Here is a 22,375-nt window from a genome sequence, read left to right on the forward strand (position 1 = left end):
AAAAACTAAATCTGTAATACTACCAAAATTTTAACATCTATACAAAACTTGTTGCTGAGGAAAAAAAAGCAGTCTTAATAGGAAGAAATAATGAATGAATAATAATGAAATGTGTGTACGGGACTTTACGTAAGTCAGTATTTTGCAATATTTGAATCAATAGCAATGTAAGTCATAAAACTGCTAAAGTAGTGTAAACAACATGGAAATTAAAGCAGAATATCTTTCCCATTTTTTCAATAATCTAAGAAGCTCAATAAATAAAATGACCTTTTCACATATACCTAATGCAAGTAACTATAAAATAGACTATTGCCTATATCTCTTTGTATTACTGATTTTTACTCTTCCAGGACTGGATATTAAATAAACGCTGGTCACTGACATTAAGCCTTTAACACTTACAGAGTACACTGCTCCAAAGCTCCCATGGCCAACTTCTCTGAGATCTGTGAAGTGCTTCTCTGGATCTTCTTTGGAGAAGAGCTCTGCAATTTCAGGGTCCTTCAGGCCCTCTGTTGGGATAGTCGACGGCATCCTGCTGGGCAATCAGCTGTCTGATTCTAATGGTATAGCGCTATCCCAATCCTTGGTTCATCCATATGAATGAAGCCACTTTGGCATAAACTATTGTAGAGAAATAAGAAAAGAAAAAAGGAAAAGCAAAAGTCGTTAAGAATAATTAGTATAACATCATTTTCTGACTACATATATAAAATTATTTTAGACCTGGAATTTCACTGAAAAGAAGTGTTGCCTACTAGGGCAGGAGTCTTAAACCCGGCTCATCATCACAATCACCTACGCTGCTTTAAAAAAAAAGATTCCCACTATACATAGTATGTAAGTACATACTATACATACACTTCTAAAACTTAGATAAATCTTTACGTCCTGGAAGGTTTTCTGTATCAGTACTTAAAGATTTATCTAACTCTGATGCAATAAGCTCATCAGCAAAAGAGATAAATATAGTAGGAAGACCATTAAAAACATGCCCAACAACTCAAAATGTACCCATAATATGTTTCTGACAACAGGAAGATTCCCACCTATTAATGACCTGCAAATGCAAGAAAATAAGACAATAGGTTTAATTTGTTAAATTAAATCAGTGAGATTTCTTTTCCTTTCAGATACCACATGGCAGTGTTTAATCAACTTTAACACAGACATTCCTAAGAAAAATGAAATGCGAGAAAGTAATGAATTTAACATAGATAGATAACTGTTTCCTTCATAACCTGATTCACATTAAAATATGGCCTCATCAAATCTGCTTCCTTACATAAGTAGATACACTACAGAATTCCTGGTGGTTCTGATAGCAGTTCCTTTATATCACATTACCAAATTTTAAAAATGACTGCCATAAATGAGAGGCTTCAGAACCTGGTTCTAGAATGACACTGCTTAGATAGGAATTCTGGCAACAATTATTTACCAACTATGAATTTGGGTAGCCTCATTTTCCAAATCTATAAAATGAAAGAAATAACCTACCTCCTAGGGTAGCTGTGAGGGTTAAATGAGTTGATAAATGTTAAGTACAGACTAGTACTCAGGAACAACGAGCAGTACATTAAATGTTAGTTATCATGACCTCCTTAAATGTACCAATTAAAATGAAAAACTCCAAAATTGATTTCATTAAACTCATAAGGGAAAATAAAGCTCTAGCCAGTTCTTTCCATGCCCAAAGCATATTTTTTTAATTTTTAAATGTTTAAAATTTTTTTAATTTCAGAAATTTTTTAAACTAAAGAAAAAATTTTAAGCCTGTCTCATTTTTAGTGAAGTCAACTGAACCAATTATGTTTGTTATTAAACTTCTAACTACATAAAACACATTTACATATATTTTGCTCCTCCCTAAATTAATACTACATTGCAGTAAAAACTCAAATCATTAGTTTGTATTCCTTTTCTAACATATTTTCAAAGCTGCCCCATATTCTACACTTTTACCAATCTCTCTGCTCTGGAAGTTAGTTCCCTGGAACAGAGCTTCAATTACAATTCTTCCAAGAATATGTGACCACAGGAAAGTCTCCTAACTTATCACTTCTAAAATGAGGAGACTGAAATAAAATCTATATAAACTCTTACTATATACCTGTGAAAAACAAAAAGCCTTTTATGTTACTTAAGACTGTATTTAAGAACTTTGAATTATCAAATTATAGTACCTTTATTACAAGCATTATTTTACATAAAAATTTGTAAGTCCCTGCATGATTTGCATCTTCTTTTCTATCTGCCTAACAAATTCACACTCAAAATCTTTCAAAATTTAGATTAAAGGTAATGTTTGTGAAGTTTTAACTCCAGTAGGATGAGCTGGTCACTGTCCCTTCATGCCCCAAAACATCCTTCAGCATTTACTACACCATAAGTGTCCCTCTGCTCTAGACAAGTGGGCACAGTGTGACTCATTCATCTTTACATAACCTCTGTACATCCTACACACTATCTCTTACAGTTAATATGCAGATATTTGTTGGACTAAATGATTACTTAATTCTTCTTACAGCCCCTTTAAAAAATTTTAAGAAATTTGGCTCAAATTTGAGAAAAATAAAATAGAATGTTTTAAAAACTACAACACAAACTCTGATTAAGGAGACTATCCAAACAGCTTTTAGCAAATTTTTTTAATCCACAAAAGACTAACTCATTAAAAAACTTTCTATGTCAAAAAATTTGAGTCAAACACAAGAACAGAAACATCCACATTAAGGGTTAATATTCCTTAAATATATACACATCATCCAAATCATTCACAAAGTACCTAATCCAACAATATATAAATGGCCAAAGGATATCAATATTCCATAAACAGGTAATATAAATAATTGGACAGAGAAGTCAAAACCTGAAATATAATGGGTGTAGTCATGAGTTTTCTGATTCCGCTTTCCTCTATCTCCTGGCTTTGATCAAAGAGTTGCCTGAGTAACTATTTTGACAGTGCTGATGACAAGGAAACCCTTAAAAGGAATCCTGCTCTTCTGTCCCAAAGGGGACCCTGTGATCTTCAGATTGTGAGGAAATATGCCGTTTTTCCCCTTTTCTTTTTTCTCTAAGCCGCAGACATGCAGTGCCAAAGGAACAGAACAGCCCTGTGAGAAAAACCTCACTCTTTGGCCAGGAAAGCTAGGAAACAGGGTCTCTGTCATTCACAAAGGATGAGGGGAACTGTCATTATGTTTTTTCTCATTTTCTCTCTTCTTTCTGCACTTTAAGCAAGGACAGCCCCAGTTATGGGGGAGCTGTACAATGCAGCAGTCTAAACACATCTGTGCCTTTCTGATCAAAGTAACTGGGAAAAGGCCACTGGAAACTGAAGAGTATGGAGGAAATCATGGAGAAGAAAACAACTGGAAAAGACAACCCCATTCTTGGTATGAAGTAATACAAATAACAACTTGTGTTTGTTGAAAATAGACTCAGAAAGTATAGCAAAGACTATGAGAAAGAGAACTAATAATGGATGACATATACTACTGCCTAAGTCCTAGGCTATCACTGAGAGACATAGCACAGGGCAAATGCAAAGAGCTCAGGGAAAGTTTTGAAAACAGAACTAGTATTAGAAGCACCACATACAGAAAGTGAGACGGAACCTGTCATCTAAAACAAACAAATCATGACCTGACCCCAGTAAGGATGGCCAGCATCGAAAAGACTAAGAACAACAAATGCTGGCGAGGATGCGGAGAAAGGGGAGCCCTCCTACACTGCTGGTGGGAATGTAAGCTAGTTCAACCATTATGGAAAGCAATATGGAGGTTCCTCAAAAAACTAAAAATAGAAATACCATTTGACCTGGTAATTCCACTCCTTGGAATTTACCCAAAGAATACAAGTTCTCAAATTCAAAAAGACATATGCACCCCTATGTTTATTGCAGCACTTTTTTACAATACCCAAGATATGGAAGCAATCTAAGTGTCCATCAGTAGATTAATTGATAAAGAAGATGTGGTACATATATACAATGCAATACTATTCGGCCATAAGAAACAAATCGTACCATTTACAACAACATGGATGGAGCTGGAGGACATTATGCTCAGTGAAATAAGCCAGGTGGAGAAAGACAAATGCCAAATGATTTCCCTCCTTGGTGGAAGATAACAATGAAGCAAAACTGAAGGAACAAAATAGCAGCAGACTCACAGACTCCAAGAAGGAACCAGTAGTTACCAAAAGGGGGTGTGTGGGTGGGTGGGTGGGGAGGGAGAAGAGGATTGAGGGGTATTATGTTTAGAACACATGGCGTGGGGGATCACGGGGAGAACAATGTACCACAGAGAAGGAACATACTGGATCTGTGGCATCTTGCTGCACTGATGGACAGCGACTGCATTGGGGTATGGGTGAGGACTTGATAATATGGGTAAATGTAGTAACCACATTGTTTCTTCATGGGAAACCATCATAAGATTGTATATCAATCATACCTTACTAAAAAGTAAAAGTAAGTAAGTAAATAAATAAAACAAATCAACCTTCTTGAGAAAATGCAAACATGACTCAGAAATGACAATATCATATTCAAAATGGCCAGAATAAAATTCAAACTTTAGTCCACATGGTGAAACAAACAACACACACATACAAACAACTGGAAAATGTGACAAATTAGCAAGGGAAAGAAAGGACAGATGTCTATTTTGAGATGCCTCATGCTGGAATTATCATATAAAGACTTTAAAGCAGCTGTTATAAGCATAGTACATGAGCTAATGGTTAGCACTCTTGAAAAAACTGCAAAGACTTAAGTTCTTAGCAGAAAAATACAAACTATAAAAACAGATCCACATGGAAAAATTTAGAACTGAAAAATGTAATTAAAAGAAAGTGCATGGGCTCAACCCCTGAACAGAAATGATAGAAGAGTCTGTAAACTTGAAGATAACAAAGCAATAGAAATTATCTACACTGAAGAAAAGAGAGGAAAAAGCATTGGAAAAAATGAATACATCCTTAGAAACTTGTGGGACAGTATCAATTTGTCTAAATTTCACATTATAGGTGTTATACAAAGGAAAATAAAATTTAATTATTTTAGAGAAAACAATTCTTACTGAAAACTGAAAAGATCACAGATTTGACAAAAACATAAATTTAGAGATTCAAGATGCTCAGCTAACCCCAAACAGCAAATTCAAAGAGTTTAGGTCTGAGAAGGCCTCAACTCAAAATCAGTAACAAACAATTAGGCCTTATAAGGCCTAAACATGTCATGATGCTGAAAACCAAAGATAAACTAAAATTTGAATGATTACAGATTTCTCATGAAATACAATGGAGGCCACAGAACGTTGAATAATATCTTTAAAGGGAGGAAAGAAAAGAACTGCCAACCCAGAAGAGAATCCTTCATCAAAGCAAAAGTCTTGTGGAATGACTGCAAAAAAAAAATAGAGAGAGAGAGAGAGAGAGAAACAGACACAGATGATGGAAAGCTAAGAGAATCTGACCTCCATTAAGGGAAATGTGAAATATTAAACAAAAGACAGCTTAAGGCTATATTAATACCACACAAAATATTCAGAGCTTCAGAGCTATGAAAATTACAAGGAGTAAAGAGGGACATTACATAATGTTATGAGTCCATTCATCAAATTCTAAATGTATACTCACCTGACAAAAGAGCTTCAAATTACAGGAAGGAAAAATTGATACAACTGAAAAGAGAAAAGTGGGTAACTCGAACACCACCACCATAGACCAACACCACCAACCAACAGGACCGAATGACATTCAGGTATGTCACCTGGCCACAACACAACAGGCATTCTTTTCAAGTGTGCATTATGACATTCACTGTGACATCATACCTTGGGCCATAAAACTAATCTTAACAAGTGAAAAATTTCAATTCATACAAAACGTTTTCTGATAAGAGGGTAAGAAACTTAAAATCAGTAACAAAACAGTTAAAAGCAAAACAACCTCAAGTTTGGAAATTACATACACTTCTAAGTAACCCATGGGTCAATAAAGATATTTCAAGGGAAAAGAGAAAATAATATGAATTGCGTGAAAATTAAAATATAACATAAAATTTACAGGATTCTTACTCAGAAATTAAGGCACTAAATCATAGTAGAAAAAGACTGCAAAGAATAATCCAAGCTCCCATTTTAAAATCTAGAAAGAGAAAAGCAAATAAAACCAAAACTAAATATAGAAGGACATACTAAAGACAGAATAGAAATCAATGAAACTAAACAACAAAATCAGTAAAATTAAAGCTAGTTTTTTGCAGAGAAACAAAAGTCAGTACAACTGAAAGAACGGTGCCAAGCTAACCAAAGAAAACAAGAGCAAACTTCCCAAAAGAGGGGATATTACTATATCCCTAAAGACATTAAAAGGATACGGAAATACAATGAACACCTCTAAACTCCTAAATTTCACAAAATAGCTGAAATGGGCAAATTACTTGGTTGTGCTAGTTATTAACTACCAGAACTCACTCAAGAAGAAATAGAAAGCTGCCTCCTGCACCCGGATGACAAACCGTAGCGGCTCAGGCTCAGACCGCAAAGAAGCACTGGCTTCTACTGCCTCTGCCCCTACAGCACGGCCCTCAGTGCACTGCTGCAAAAAGGAACAAGGCCAGCCCCACAGTGACAGCAGGGGTGTCTGCGGCTGGAGGCGAGCAGGGGGCACGGGAAGCACGGCAGTGCAGGCTGGAGAGCTGGCCGAGCGGAGCGGGGAAGCCATCATTGGGCGGTGCAGCATCCTCAGAGGGGGCCACTCTCAACACTGCCAATGGAGCGGTGAGGCCAATGGTACCCAGCACACCTCTAGTGGACTTCCTGATTGCAGCTGGAGGATTCCATATCTATATTCCCAGATGTATTGACTGGATACTGCTGCACCATGCTGGCTTTGAGGCCGTGAACGCACATGTAATTCAGCTCATCTCCCTAGCTGCCCATCAGTTCATCTCAGATATTGCCCATGATGCCCTGCAACAACACAAAATGAAAGGCACAGCCTCTGGCACCTCCCAAAGCAAAGGCAAAGGCCGCAAGTACATTTAACTATGGAAGACTTGACCCCGGCCCTCAGTGAGTATGACATCAGTGTAAAGAAGCTACACTACTGACAGGATTGGTTTAAAGATGGTGGCAGGAGGAGTGAGACAGAGGCTTCCTCCCAAAACCACATATAGTATGAACATATAATACAACTAATCCTGAAAGAGCAACAGGAAAGAAGAATCTCTAGGAATGAAAAAATATTGAGAGAACTGTGTGACCAATCCAAACAGAATAATGTTCGTATTATAGGGGTACCAGAGGAAGAAGAGTAATAAAAAAGGGAAAGTGTCTTTGAGGAGGTAATTGCTGAAAACATCCCCAATCTGGGGAAAGAGATAGTCTCTCAGGCAATGGAGGTGCACAGTTCTCACAACACAAGGGACCCAAGGAAGACAACACCAAGACATATAATAATTAAAACAGCAAAGGTCAAGGATAAGGACAGACTATCAAAAGCAGCCAAAGAGACTAAAAAGATCACATGCAAAGGAAAACCCATCAGGCTATCATCAGAACTTCTCAGCAGAAACCTTACAGGCCAGAAGGGAGTGGCAGGATACATTTAACGCAATGAAGCGGTAGGAGGGGGCTAGGCCTCTGGTCCCTTCCATCCGACTGCCAACGTGGATAAAAGGGCCTCTCTGCTCACAGAGTGGGAGCAGAACAGAAACAAGCAGACAAGCCCCTGCTGCTAACTAAAGGCCTCCAGGGCCCCCACTGGAGACCGTCTCAGAGGCCAGGCCTGCCATGAAGTCTGAGGAGGGAGGGAGGAGGGAGGGGTAGCAGAGGAGGATCACAGGAGGCCGCCAGGGAGGGGGTGCCGAAAGGAAGGTCTGGAGTCAGCAAAGGCGGCAGAGAAAGAGCAGGGCAGCCAAGGGAAGAAATAAAAGCTGTAGGGAGTGTTGGGGCCGCCAAAGGGAATAGGAAGGGAGTTTTACAAATATATCAGGGGGAAGAAATCCTTGAGAGCCTCCTGGCCCATTAATAAATGAGAAGGGAAATAAAATTAATGATGATGATAAAAATGGCTGAGCTGCTGAAGTGCTTTGTAAAATTGGTCTTTAACAAGGAAAAGAAAAAAAATCCAAGGGATGGGCAATTAGAAAGGGACAGAAGCCTTGTCAATATAGTTGATGAAAGGTAGGAAAGAGAATACTCAGAACAATTGGATAATGCCTACCCAGTCCAAATCACCATGTCCGGATAGAGGCCTTAGGGGCTGAGGGGAATTACCTGATGAAATCACTAAACCCTTGGCAGGTATTTTAATTTATATGTATGTATATATATTTTTTGAGGAGGGAGGCAGAATCAGTGAAAATCCAAGAGCTTGGGGCCAAAGAGGGAGCGCAAAGGACGCCATATGTCAAGCTCGAGCTCGCGCACTAGGCCTGGCGCCTTGCGTTGCACGTGTTGTCATTTGACCCCCTGGCGGCCCTGTGTGGTTCCCTGATGAACACATTTTACAGGCAAGGAAATGGAGCCTCTGAGTTCATGTGGCTCTTCAAGATTATTCAGCTAGCAAACGGTGGTGGCAGAATTTGAACCCATGTCTTTCTGATTCCAAAGAAGATTCCTTTCCCTTCCACCAGCTGCTTCCTTTAACTCTCAATATTTGGTTCCACACGTCGGAGAGAAATTCACCTACCTGTCAGTGACCCGCTGCTGGTAATCATCCTTCGTCCTGAGGCCCCGGGATTCGGATGATGTAGAGAGAGGCTGTCTGATTTTCGCACGGAGATGTTTAGGGAGGATTTCGGAGTTGGTATGTTGAGGAGAAAGAAATAGGGGGGAGGTTGAGGAAGTGGGCCTGAGGGTAACGGACGTGCGAGCCATCAGGAACGGTCAGGTTCACAAAGTCCGAAGTCCTTAAGGATCACGCCGACGGGAGATGGCGCCTGGGTGGGAGGGGCTTCCTTGGTGGGCGGGGCTTCCCAAGGCAACAGCGTGTGTTGGACCCACAGCCAGGCCTGAGCAACAAGGCTGTTTTCTATGCTTCTTGGCCAAGCCCATTATTTGCCCTTGTCTCTGACTTCTGTCTTTTGGCATCTAAAAACTGGCCTTGACTTTGATTCTCAGCTTTGGTTCTGTCCCCTTCTTTCTGCTTTTGTGCCATAACCCGTGGCTCTCATCAGTGGCTTCTTTAATCTCAAATCTCATCTCTGTTGCTGTTTGTTAACTCTGGTGCTCTGGCGGGGGTGGCTTCAGAGGGTGGGGATGATGGTTGGAGAGGTCTGTAGAACTAGTCTCTCTCCTGCCCCATTGTCATTCTGGGGTCCTGTGCATAGTGTGCTGGGAATCCCTTTGTGATGGATTATTTACTCCCTTCATCTAACCCTTGCCATGGCTTCATTATATATGGAGTTTATGTCCCTGTTTCCTGACTTCAGACTTCACCATATGACTTGCTTTGCTCAATGAGATGTTAGCAATGTGCCAAAATCAAGGACTTGAAATGTGCTTGTGTGGTTGGGTGTGTTCTCTTGCACCCGTGCCACTGCCACGAGATGAGCATGCCCCAGCTAGCCCACTAGTGTAGGATGGATGAGAGACACTTGGAGCAGAGCCCCCCAGCCAACCCCCAGTCTTTCAGGGAGAAACAGAGCTGCCCCAGCTGCTGTGGCTTGAAGCAAATTGCTCAACTGAACTTAGACCAGCCAAATTTCAGCTGACCTGAATATTCTCAAAAATAAATGCTTATTATCCTATCCCATTGATATTTTGTGGTGGTTTTGTTATGCAGCAAGAACTTGTTATACAGCAAGACAGCTGTATCACAGTGTGCTCTGAGATCAGTTCCTATCTAAAATTCCTTTTTACCTCGATTTATTAAAAGTAACAACAAATCACTAAGCACCCACTATGTACCCATTCCCAAGTCAGGCATGATGTGTTTAGAAGTTTTGTTTCCTCTCTTTGAGGAGTTCAGCTTAGCAGATGATTACAAAATACGATCTCAGTGACAACTTCTTGGAGGAAAAAGATCTCTGTCTAGTCTTGGAGGAGGAAGAAATGGAAGAAAGGTGATCAAAGCAGAAAGTAGGGCATGCCCAGAGGTACAAGGGCATGGAATAAGCTGGTACGTTTGTGGGACCCGACTTCCTCTTTGTGCTGGCAGGTTAACCTCAGCATGGAGAGGCAGGCAGAGCCCAGGTCCAGCTCTGAAATTTTACAAGCCCCTGATCAAATGTTTTTATAAACACTGCGTCAACAATGGTAATTTATTACCAGATGATGAAGTCCAAGGATACTCCATTAAATTAAAAAGTGGCACAGGATGTGATAAAACTCAAAGAAACTTAAAGGGAATAAAAGACTCCCGGTACTGCTGCAGAAGCAATAAACAAACAGCATAATCCAGGAATGCCAAAGGCACGGAGGTAATTACACACCGACACCTGCTCCCGGAAGTCAGGCTGGGGTCTGGGAGGCCCGGAAGAGGGCTGCTGACATCGAGAGCAGGCCCCAGCCCTGACCTCGCCCCACCATACCCAGACCCCTCCGGAGAGGGAGGCACTTCCCTCCGCTTGCCCAGCGTCCCTTCCCTGAGGTTCCTGAGGGGCCCCACTTCCTGCAGCAGGGTGGCTGGGGGGAGGCGAGCAGCGTCTCTGGCCATATGGCAGCGAGCATGGCCTCTCCTCTAGACCCCCCTCTAGGTGTGGGGAGCCAGCCCACGTGTGTGTGATTTCAGAGTTAATCTGTCCGCACTAATTAAACATTGACAGCTGTGAAATATTCACGGGGCACCTTGGCTGACAGGTTACTGTCTCAGGCTCTGAGGGCCGCAGCTCTGCTGATGGGTGCTCCCAACTCTCTCTCATCTAGATGTTTCCAGCTGCTGTGCAGGGTGGCCTCACCTGATAGGAATCTCTCAGCCCCTGGGTCACAGGTGACCTCTCCCCCAGGCCTGGGGCTCCCAGGGTGGCAGGGAGAGAATCTGGCCTGGGGGCCAGGAAAGAGGGCTTAACTCAGGGTCGCCGAGAGGCCAGGCAGCATGTCCTCCTGTTGGGACTCCTGAGAGTTTCTTTCCTTTGTCGGCTTCTGTCAGCAGCTCCAAGGCTCGGCTCTGCGAAGGGGCTGGGAAAGAGTCGGCCACCAGACAGAGTGTCTGCTCCCATGAGAGCCCAGTCTGATGTGGGGAGCTGGTCCTGCAAAGGGCCTGGAGCGGGGAGGGGTGGGCTTGTGTGCGGGGAGCAGAGGGGTCCAGGAGGACGCCAGCCAGTCGGGGGAAGGGGGACATTCAGGGCAGCCTATGTAGACTGTGACTTCAGGCGGAAGCCCGAGAGGCAAGCAGGGATCAGGTAAGTCAGTACAAGGGGGTCTGCCCGGAAGGCCTCCTGTCAAGAGCAGGGCGTGAGTGGAGGCCGGGACCAGAGCAGGAGCAGGGCTCCCAGTGCAAGGCGCTCGGGGCAGGGTGGGAGAAGTCAGCATCGCCGTAGGGATGAGGCTGCACACTCGCAGGCCCACCAAGGCGTCCAGGCTGCCTTCCATGTCTCTCACCCTCTAGGTCCCTTCATCCATCCACCTCTGCTCCAAGTCCCGTCTGAGGCTCTTCCTGCTCTCCCAGCTGGTCCCAGACCCCTGCTTCCCAAATGACTGGTCACCTCCACCTTCCACCTCCTGTGGGACAGGAGGGGCTGAGGAGGGGAGGGCCAGGAGGGCCAGGGTCAGAGCACAGGTCATGTCCGGAGGCTGGTGGGGAGCACCAGGAAGGAGCTCTTGCTCGCTAGTTGGAGAGCCCGCTCATCGCTGTGTTTTCTTCTGGAGCGGCACATGGCCCTGAAGTGGGGGCCAGCATCTTCTTAGCCCCAGCATCCCTGATGTCTTGAGGAGTGGCTTGTCTCCAGGCAAAGGCAGGGAGCAGATAAGGTCACACCTGTCAGTCAGCATCTAGTCACAGGCCATATGCCAGTGGCTCCCCAGAACCAAAAGGAGGTGTCTGGGGTCCTCTGTGCCCTCACCTTCCCTCCAGGCTATGGGTTCCATCTCAGTGCAGGGCCTGGGAGTCTGAGAGGGCCACCTGCCTCCTGCATGGACAGTTCTAGGGGGTGGGGTCCATGTGACCCAGGAGGCATTACCTGAATGACAGGTGTCAGCATTCTCTTGAGCGCTGAGAACATGCCCTTACTGTACTGGGCCCCTCAGGCTGGGTCCCCACGGCTACGACCCCGAGGCTGGATCCCGAGCCTGGACCTCTGAGACTGCCTGGCACCAGGGACTGGCAAAAGGCACCGCACTGAGCTTTGGGCCCCAGGGAATCTGAGACTCCGGGAAGCTTCCCTTTGGACAATACAAAGGACCGCAGTACTGACAATCGCAACAGTAACTTGTTTTGTTCAGAGCAGGCCATTGTGTTAAGCACTTTGCAGGCATGATTTCATTGAACCCTCATTCAACCCTACCAGCTAGGTAGTTTTATGACCCACATTTCAGAGAAAAGGAAATGGAGGATCAGAGAGGTTGAAAAGCTATTCAGAATCACACAGGAACAAGTGGTGCTGGCATCTGAACCCAGGTGGTCTGACTCTAGAATCCACACCCTCAATTCTATGCCAGTGGTTTTCAAACTTTTCCAAGACAAAAATCACCTGGAAACCTGGTAGAGCGCAGACTGCAGACTTCTCTTCACCCGCTGAACCCAAATCCCCAGGGAAGGGCCTGGGCAGCAGATGGGCCTGGTGGGACCTCCACTGTGCTGGTGCCCTGGGGCTGCTGTTCTTGTCCCCTGGGGATGGGGAGAAGGCTGGTGGGGGAGGTTAGGAACAGAAACCCCTGCCTGAGGACCCCGACTGCTTCAATGTTTAGCAAAGCTTTCTTTAATACACCAGCCTTATTTGGAGCTGCTCATGCAGGTGGGAAGGCATTTGTGTTTCCCTTGGGCCAGAGCTAAAAAGCAGAGGTACTAAGCACTGAGCTGCCCTGATGATGGTGGTGGCAGCAGAAACCAGAGCAGGGGACAAGGGGAGGAGGGGCCCCAGGGCCTAATGTGGGGCCTATTGTTTGGCCACCCACCCACTCTGGGAAAGGAGTCAGACAGCTGTGCTGGAATGTCTCTCTCTAGCTGTGAGGCCTCAGGTAAGCGACACATCGCCTCTGAGTTTCAACATTCCTATCTGCAAAATGGGCTAATAAAATCACTTACCCAACAGTGTTCTAAGCACCACATGAGCGATGGGAAGCGCATGGCGCAGACAGCAGCTACTCTGCCGTAGCACTTGCCACATGGCAGCCACTGTTCAACGTGCTTTACGCATACTAAGTCCCCATTCCTCTAGCAGCCCTACCAGGCTGTTATGATGACTGTCCTCAGTTTCCAGGTATGAAACCACAGCCTAGAGATATTAATGTGCTTATCTGTGGTCTCACAGGCAGGACAGAGTCAAGCAGAGCCCACTCTGTTGGGCCTTATAGTTTATCCTCCTAATCCATCATAGGCATCCAATAAATGTGCCTCTCATGCCTTCCGCTTCGCCCAAACTTCGGGGAGATTCAGTGCTCTGTGTTGGACAAAGGCGCCTCTGCTGCGGGCCATCTCTTTTTAGGAGAACCCGCCGGCCTGAAAGTGGATTTCTCCTCGGTCAGCTCAGGGCTCTTCCACGGAGGACTTGCCCTCATCCCCTCAAGTCCTTAACTCACTCTCACTGCACAACTATTTAATGAGCACTTACCCCGTGCCCTGCCCTGGGGACATAACAGTGGACACTAGCTGTGACCCTAGTGAGACCACAAGGGGGGGACAAAGAAAGGGAATAAACAAGAAACTAACCAAAATGATGTTGTGGTAAGTAGTTACAGCCGTGGGGTGAACTAAGTGGAAATGGCAGGACAGAGACGCCTCCAGGTGCGTTTGAGCCATGACCTGAGTGAGTGACGTGGGGATGGAGAAGAGCGAGCCCAAGGGCTCGGATGGGGCAATGGGAGGCTGGAGTGGCCATCTGCCGGGGTGGAGAAAGACTGGGGTTTGGTCCGGAGGTGGGGGGATGTCAGGAGCTCAGGTTTGGCTGCACTGTTACCCATGCCTATTAATTAGATCTCTGAATGGAGGTGTTGGTAAGCAGTTGGAATAGATTCATGAATTTGGGGAAATTTCTGGATCAGAAATGTGGCTTTGGGAGTTATCAGCATGTAGATGGTATTTAAAATTAGGCACCGAATGAGAGCCAAGAATTGAGAATAGAAAAGAATAGAGGTCTGAGAAGTGAGTCCTGCGGGGTAAGAATATTTACAGGGCAGGGAGGTGATGAGGAACCAGCTAAGGGGACTGGGGCCTTCCTTGTCACCGCAGCCCCCAGAGCCATGGGGGCCCTGGCCCCCCAGAGTTGGGGTCTCCCTGATCTGTGCCTTTCCCGCCTCCAGCTCTGTGCTTTCAGGCAGGCCTTTCCCGCCCTCCAGTGGTCACGACTGGGAACGCACCCAAGGGAGCTAGTGAGTTAGACATTTCTGGGGTTCTTCTGGGTCATTCTAACTCATTCATTCAGTAGGCAGTTTGTACTAAGCACCTATTCTGCGCGGGGCACTGACCAGTGCAGAAGAGAATAAAATGCTCTCTTGGAATTCACGGCATAAAGGACAAAAACTCATTGGTAAGACAGTGGTTCTCCCTGGGGGTGCTCTTGGTAATGTCTGGAAACATTTTTTCAGTTGTCACAACTGGGTAGAGGCGGTGAGTTGTTACTGGAATCTAGTGGGCAGAGGCCAAGGATCTGCAAAAGATTCTATAATGCACAGGACATACTCCTATAACCAAGAATGTTCTGGCCCCAAATGTCACTAAGTGCGGAGGTTGAGAAGCCCTGAGCAAAGTCACTGTGTCAGGCACTGTAATACAGGTGCTAACCAACTGTTTGGGTGCAGAGGAGAGAGTAATTCTCCTGTCTCTTGGAGGCAGGGAGGGTTTCACTTCGCAGAGGATGTGTGGTTTCAACTTGCCTGGAAGGATGAGTAGGCCTTTGCCAAGTAGAAAGGGGAGACGTTAGAAAACTGATGGGAACATGGTAAGATTATGTTACAAAAGGACCTGGCCTTCGGGTGACCGCAGGCCCAGGTGCGTCTGGGACAGCCCAGTCAATGCAAGGTGCTCCAGCACGATTGTCCACAGAGCTCCCTTCCACTCTTAAAGGTGTCCCAGTTCGGGTGATAGATTATGGTCACCCTAGACTCAGCAGGCTCAATGTGGCTGGAATGGGGGCTAGGGGACAAATGGGAGCTGGGTCAGAGGGCCTTGTACAGTAAAGCAGAGGGGCTGGGCTTTAGCAGGGAGCAGTGGGGACCCACTGGTGGTTGCAAGCAGGAGTCTTGTCTCAGGAGACCAGAGTAGAGGCTGCTGTAAGGTCCAGGGTAGGGAGGAAGAGAGTCAGTGAGAGTGGCGCCCCCTTCTCAGCACCCCTGAGAATCCCAGTTCTGGGTGAGGGCTGGAGAGAACTTGACCAGGGGCTCCACACACAGAGAACAAACAGAAACCCACCCAGCCAGAGCCACAGGGCCTCCCTCCGCTTCTGGCAGGCCCCCTCCCTGCCTGTCCCAGGCAGAGAGCTGCCTGGGTGGACGCGGAAGCAGGGCCCAGGGGCGCTGGGTGCCGACCTGAGCTCTGCTACTGCTAAGCTACGAGACCTCGGCTGGTCACAGCTTCTCTGGCTTTGGTTTCTCCATTTGCATGAGGAGCGGGTGGACCCTGTCACCTCTAAGGGCCTTCTACTCGTCACCTATGTTCTTGCACATTCTACTCCCGAGCTCGTCCTGGAGGTGGAGTCTGCAGCCAGACAGCCCCCATTCTGGAGCTTTGTGTTCTGATCAGCCTGTGGGACCACTCCCCCTTTCCAGCACTCGGGTCTTTCATGAAATGGGGACAATTCCATCCACTTGGGGAAGGCAGCCCTTCGGCATGTATATCAGGCTCTCAGCTGGGGCATCCCAAGGGGCACAAGCTGGGACCTGTGGTTGTGAAGTCCCAAGACACTCCTGCTGGGCCCGTGTCCATCGGAGTAGCTCCAGGGTTCCTGTCTGCTCAGCCATGTTTCTGGAGAGCCAGTAAACAGGCTTTGCCACAGGAAAACTGGAAAGAGCACAGCCTGGAGAGCCATCAGAGAGAATGCTGTCTTGCTATTTACAGACAGCCTAACTCAAGGGCTGAGATGACAACAGACGGGCCAAGCCAGGGCTGAGCGGGGAAGGGCTTTCTAACAAGACAAACTGCTGTCTGCATACAGCAGCCCAAGGGCAGGGCAGAGCGGGTGGGCACCCACATCGGCAGCACTGAGGTTCAGAGAGGAAGTCATTCAGCAAGTGTATGGCTGAGCATTTGGGTGAACCTGGGTATTCTGACTGCTGTTTGCTGTGTTCCTGGGACATCTATTCGGATGCCTTTTCTTTGATAGAGGAGGATGCTGGGGTCTAGAGAGACAAAGAGATTTGCCACAGGTCATCTAGCTACTGAGAGGAACTCCTGAGACCAGATCTGACTGCTTTGCGAGGATCCTCTGCCTCTAGCTGGGCAAAGGGTTAGAGAGGTCCCTCATCTGTCCCTTTTTTCTGAAACTGATTGTGTAGGGGGGGCTGTGGGGATGTCCTCTCTATATATATCAATGAACATCACACAATACTTCCTTCCATTTAAAAAACCATGAAGAGAATTTAGAAAATAATGCAAAGGTAAAAGAAAAATGGTCCCACCATCCAAGCTTCAACTTTTGGGTACATTTACATTCTTTGTTTGCCCTGTTCACACAGTTGAATTCATATTGATTCTACAATTTTTTTTCCTTTTCACAGAGTTGAATTCATATTGACTCTACAGTTTCATGCCCTGATTTCACTCACACCATCATAAGAACTTCCCATGTTAATTACACACACTTCATAAATGTCATTTTTGAAGGCAGCAAACTCAGTGGACCAGCCCCTGGTTTTTGGACATTTAGACTGTCTCCAAGTTTTCAAAGTTACACATAATGCTTCAAAGAGCAGTTTTGTGTAGGATGGTTTTGAATATTTAGGATGATTTTCTTGGGCTGGAATTTTAGGGACGTTACTGATATGCACACCAGCTGCTCCTGTGGTTGGCTCTTCCATGGTTGGCCAGCCTTGGGGACCCAGGCAAAAGGCTAACAGGTCCCCTTTCCTCTTTCTGTGGTCTTTCTCAAAGTCATTGCTGGTTTCCTATTCTTATTACTCCTTTGTTATTTCTCAAGACTCTCCACTAAAACCCATCACGTTAGCCAGGACCCTCTACCAGTTGAGAGTGAAGAAAAAAATCACATCTCAAACACTATTGATAAAAAATGGATTATATTGGTTCAATACACTGAAAAACCACTCACTTCAGGTATAGCTGGATCCAGGCACTTAGGCATTGGGATCAGGACCTGGATTTTCACTGCTTCCCAGCCAGGTTCTGCGGCTCCATCTTCAGGCCCCCATGCCAGCATTAGTTGCAGCCTTCCCGATTCTAGATCTGCAGCAGAGAGCAAGATTTTCTCCCTGGGAGCTCCTACCTAAACTTCACTGTGATTGGACTAACTTGAGTTGCTTGTTCCCTCCTGCACTAATCACTGTCACCAGAGCTGTGGCCTGACCTTAAGCTTAGAGAACACGGATAGCATGCTTTGCGCCTGGGACAGGGGTTGGCTCTACTTGTCCCTGAGCCCTTAAACTAGGAAAGGTGATCCCTGCAAAACATGCTTGGGGTATGGATTATCACAAGAAAAGGGAGTGGATGCTGGAATGGGGAGCACAAAACAATAGATGGCATTCTGTTCTGGGAAAGGATCTTCTCTCAGAAGCTTAGCATTTTAGACCTGAAGTGTCCTCCAAACACACGCCCCTGCTATCCCAGACAAAGAAGAGCCCCTGTGGCAACCTTTCTGAGAGATAGCCATTCCAATTCTGCTTGCATCCCCCTCCTGATAGGCGGCTCACTACTGTCAGGCCAACCTGTCCACCCTGGGACAGCTGTAACCATAAGGGGATTAGTTCTCCTCTACACTGAATGTCCACATCTGTCTAACTGTGCAACCATGACACTAGCCCTGTGGACCCGCCTGAAAGGCCCTCATATATGTATAAACTGGAATCATAGCCATCCCGGGTCTCGTCTTCTCTCGACTGCACATCCCCTAGACTTTGTTGTTTGTAACACGGCTTCCTGTCTCTGCCGTGATTGGCCTCCTGGGATGTGCCCCTGTCAGTCAGCATAAAGTCAAGAACCGACCTCAAGACTGGGATCTGATACAAGTACACAAATTCATGGCTTTTGGGGAAGTCTTTAGTAAACGACCCAGGTTTCCTCTTTAAAAACCTGCCCAGCTGTGGGGAGAGTTGGTTCCAGTCTAGGTATCCCAGTTGTTCCTTCCCTTGTGGCTCATGTGAATTGCTCTTTTAACCAGTTTCAGGGCCCTAAAAGCGAAAGTAACAAGCCCAGCCATGTGTTACTTAAAAGGAGATTTATTACATTTAACTAAAAGGATCCTTCTTTTCTGGGAAGAGAACTCTGTGTGCCAGCCACTGGCTGCGTGGCCTCCCCACAAGCCCCTGTTTCTGCCTCTACTGCCCTGGCACTCAGAACTGGTCTCTGCCCTTGGGACAGCATCCAACACATTATGGATCCCGCAGAGCATAGCCCAGATAGCACATGGACGCATCATTCTGTCTTGGCGACCCTGCAGCATTTTGTGCAACTTTGTGTTTTCCTTTCTGTAGCCCCAGAGTGCTGCCATTCAAAGAGCACCAACTCTCCCTTGTTGGGTGACCTTCAGCACATGATATCACCATTCCTTCAATTAGCAAAAGCAAGCAAGGAGTCAGTGAAATCATCCCTCGGCTGTATTGGGTCAGAGTCAAGGCTGGGTGGCTGCAGTTTCCAACTCCATTTGCTACTATCTGAGCGGGTTAGGGTAATGCTTGATGCTCTAACAAATAAACCCCAAATTGTACAGTGGCTCGGATATGACAGAAGCTATTTCTTCCCTCTGTTACAGGACTGGTGCGTGATGAGGTCAGCAGGAGACCATTCTTCATGTCATCTCTGGGTCCCAAGCTCCCGGATGCTCTGCCATCTTCAACTAAGGGTTTCCAAGGGCACCCAGGGGGCATCTCAATTTCAGGCAGCTGGAGAGCAGCACTAGCAGAGAGGAGTGTCACTGGCAGTTGCGTATGGGGCAGTTTCACAAGCAGCATGTATTTCTGCTCATCTCCCATGGGCTAGAGCAGAACTTAATCACAAAGCTGCATACGACTACAGGAGAGACTGGGAAATACAGTCTAGCGATGGGCTAAGAGCAGGACGTAGATTTTGGTGAGCATGGAGCAGTCTTTGCCACGTAATCCCAATCTAAATAAGACTGGACCATTTGAAGAGGAAGCAGAGGAAATGGGTGCACATCAGCAGAGGGAGGGCAACCAGACTCTGTTGTTGGTGACCTCCCGCTAAGACTCCCCTCCAGCCACCCCTAAAACCCTGGTTCTGTCTGTGCCCTTGATTAGCTACCATGACCCACTCCCAGGGCAAAGGCAAGGGGCCCTGTGTGTGCAGGAGCCCCAGAGAGGGATTCTCGGATCACTGCCTTCTACTCTTTGCTTCTCACACACATACCATGTATGATTTAAAGACATGATAGAATCATCTGGATACATTTTGAAACTTCAGCTAAATTGCTTGGGCTGTGTGGAGGTTTGTTGAGCAAGAGAAACTGTGATTTGTAGCATGGAGACAGATGGAGACTTGGGGGTGGATTTCTGAGAATGCGGTGTCAGGAATGTAGAGCAACTCCTGACTTCCGTCAACAACACTCCAGCTGCCATTGCACCATCTTCTCAGCTCACTTCATATGAGCATTCCTTTTCAAAGGATCATCTCAGGCTCAAGTGTCTTTCACAGGCTCTCAGCCAGCTCACTTGGCTCTAATTGCTGCCTTGTTGTTCAAGTTGAAGATCTTCTTCTGCTTCATGACAGCTTCCACAAGAGGGGGCCCTCTTCTCAGGCAGGCCCCACTCACCCCCAATGTGGTCCAACAGGGCCCTGCAAACGTTGCGACTCTCCTCCTGCTCGATACTTCTGACCCAGCTTCCTTCTGGATCTATCTCTGGAGAGGCTCCTCCTTCAGGGAGCCCTAGTCTTCTGAGAATGGCAGTAAGGAAGGACTGCGTTCCGGGCTTGTGACTGCATTTATATGACTTTGCAGGCTTACTGGCTTCATACAAGGCACCGCCATTGGTCACAGCAGTTAGGGTCATCTCAGAAGAGAGACGTATTTTTTTTTTTCAGAGTCACCAGTTCACGATGATGTGTTGGTAATCATAGCATTTCAGTAAGCCCCTTCTTTCATTGTTCTCCCATAAGAACCTCTTGATTTATGTCCTTATTTCCTTTTCAGAGCTCCCAGCTTTTCCTCTCACAAACATGCTAGCTTCTAAATGCCAAGCTGCACATTGTCAAACCAAACTATATGTTGAATTAAAATAATACCCACAGCTATCAAAATATCAACATTCAAATGAATGCCAACCTGTGGCTACTTGCTTTCATTTCTTACGGATGACATCCTGCACACCACATATCTGTTAATATTGATCTGAGCCAGGGGCTTGCATTCCTGATGTACTTTCCCACTTCACTCGATTCATTAGCAGTGGTTTACATATCAAGCACATTCAGGAAGATGGTAACAGGGTAAGTTTGTCTGGGGTTCCATGTCTCTTTTTAATATGGTTGGATCTTTTAGGGGATTAAGGGGCATTATGATCAGTGCACATAATGTAGGAGGGTCACGGGATAGGCAGTACAGCACGGAGAAGACATGTAGTGAGTCTATAGCATCTGACTACGCTGATGCACAGTGACTGCAGTGGGGTGGGGGGGGACTTGATAATACGGGTGAAAGTTGTAATCACAATGTTGCTCCTATGAAACATTTATAAGATTGTACATCAATGATACCTTAATAAAAATTAATAAATAAATAAAATAAGAAGGGGGCCTTAAGGCCTAAAAGAAAAAATACAGTTGGATCTTTTCCAATCATCTATTTATTTATTTATTTTAAATTTTTTTTATTAAGGTATGATTGATATACACACTTATGAAGGTTTCACATGAAAAAACAACGTGTTTACTACATTCACCCATATTATCAAGTCCCCACCCATACCCCAATGCAGTCACTGTCCATCAGTGCAACAAGATGCCACAGATCCACTATGTGCCTTCTCTGTGCTACACTGTTCTCCCCGTGATCCCTCACACCATGGGTACTAAACATAATATCCCCCAGTCCCCTTCTCCCTCCCTCCCCATCCACCCTCCCACACCCCTCCCCTTTGGTAACCACTAATTCGTTCTTGGAGTCTCTGAGTCTGCTGCTGTTTTGTTCCTTCAGTTTTGCTTCATTGTTATACTCCACAAATGAGGGAAATCATTTGGCACTTGTCTTTCTCCGCCTGGCTTATTTCACTGAGCATAATGTCCTCCAGCTCCATCCACCAAGCATCTTTTTAAGAACACTCCACAATGAATAGGTCGTGGACGATATAAAATAAGAATCCTTTCTTATTTAAACTGGCCTTCAGAATAATCCTATTCACATAGCATATAACACAGTAAGAGCATCTTCACCCAGGATGAATGGCCCTGAGTGATTTCGGTGAGGAGTGTACATGGTGGGGATGGATGACCATTTGAGGGCGGAAGACAGTGACGGGAAATGGCAGGGCGGAGCTGGCCCTGGAAATGCAGTCCTGGGTCCCATGAAAGTGGTATCCTGGGCTCTTCAAGCCCTGCAGATGGATCGGGATAGAGAAACACAACACACACACACACACCAGACCTATATGGCCACTGCCTGTGCAATGCTTTCCCTCCGGAGCATCATCTTCCTCCACTTCTGCCCAACCTGTGAATTATCCTAATTCTGTCCATGACATCCACACGCCTTCCCCTGTACACAATGCCCTGCCACTGCTGTGTGTGTGTGTGCGTGTGTGTATCAGCCTGTCTTCCCCTCTGACCATGGGCTCTTGGGGTAGGAAGCATTTCTTCCTCGTCTTAACATCCTTACTGTCTGGCATGTGGTCAACATTCAATGAATGTTGAGTGAATGACTAAAATTGGTATCCAACTTATCATAAAATCTTAATGAACATTAAATTCTAAGTGAATCCTCTTCCATCCAAAGTCTCTTCTTTATCAATACCCAGGAAGACATTTGATATGCACAACTAATAATGACCATGCATATCATATTTCATAGAAACGTTTCCGCAACCTCCCAAGCCCCCATATTCATCATTTGAAATGCCATCGTGTTATTCTACTGTGTTAA

General features: G+C 45.7%; 1 protein-coding gene and 1 pseudogene across 1 annotated transcript in view; one reads left to right on the forward strand and one right to left on the reverse strand.

Annotated features, from left to right (window-relative positions):
- LOC118908930 (serine/threonine-protein kinase TAO1-like) overlaps positions 1 to 537 on the reverse strand; it is a 60,469-nt gene extending 59,932 nt beyond the window's left edge. The window contains 1 exon segment of the mRNA XM_057499504.1: positions 406 to 537. Within this exon segment, the coding sequence (XP_057355487.1) occupies positions 406 to 537 (132 nt within the window).
- A 5,989-nt stretch (positions 538 to 6,526) lies between these two features.
- LOC118935875 (transcription initiation factor TFIID subunit 10-like) lies at positions 6,527 to 7,129 on the forward strand (annotated as a pseudogene).
- The last annotated feature ends 15,246 nt before the right edge of the window (positions 7,130 to 22,375 follow it).

Source organism: Manis pentadactyla, chromosome 4 (assembly GCF_030020395.1).
Source record: "Manis pentadactyla isolate mManPen7 chromosome 4, mManPen7.hap1, whole genome shotgun sequence".
Classification (NCBI taxonomy): domain Eukaryota; kingdom Metazoa; phylum Chordata; class Mammalia; order Pholidota; family Manidae; genus Manis; species Manis pentadactyla.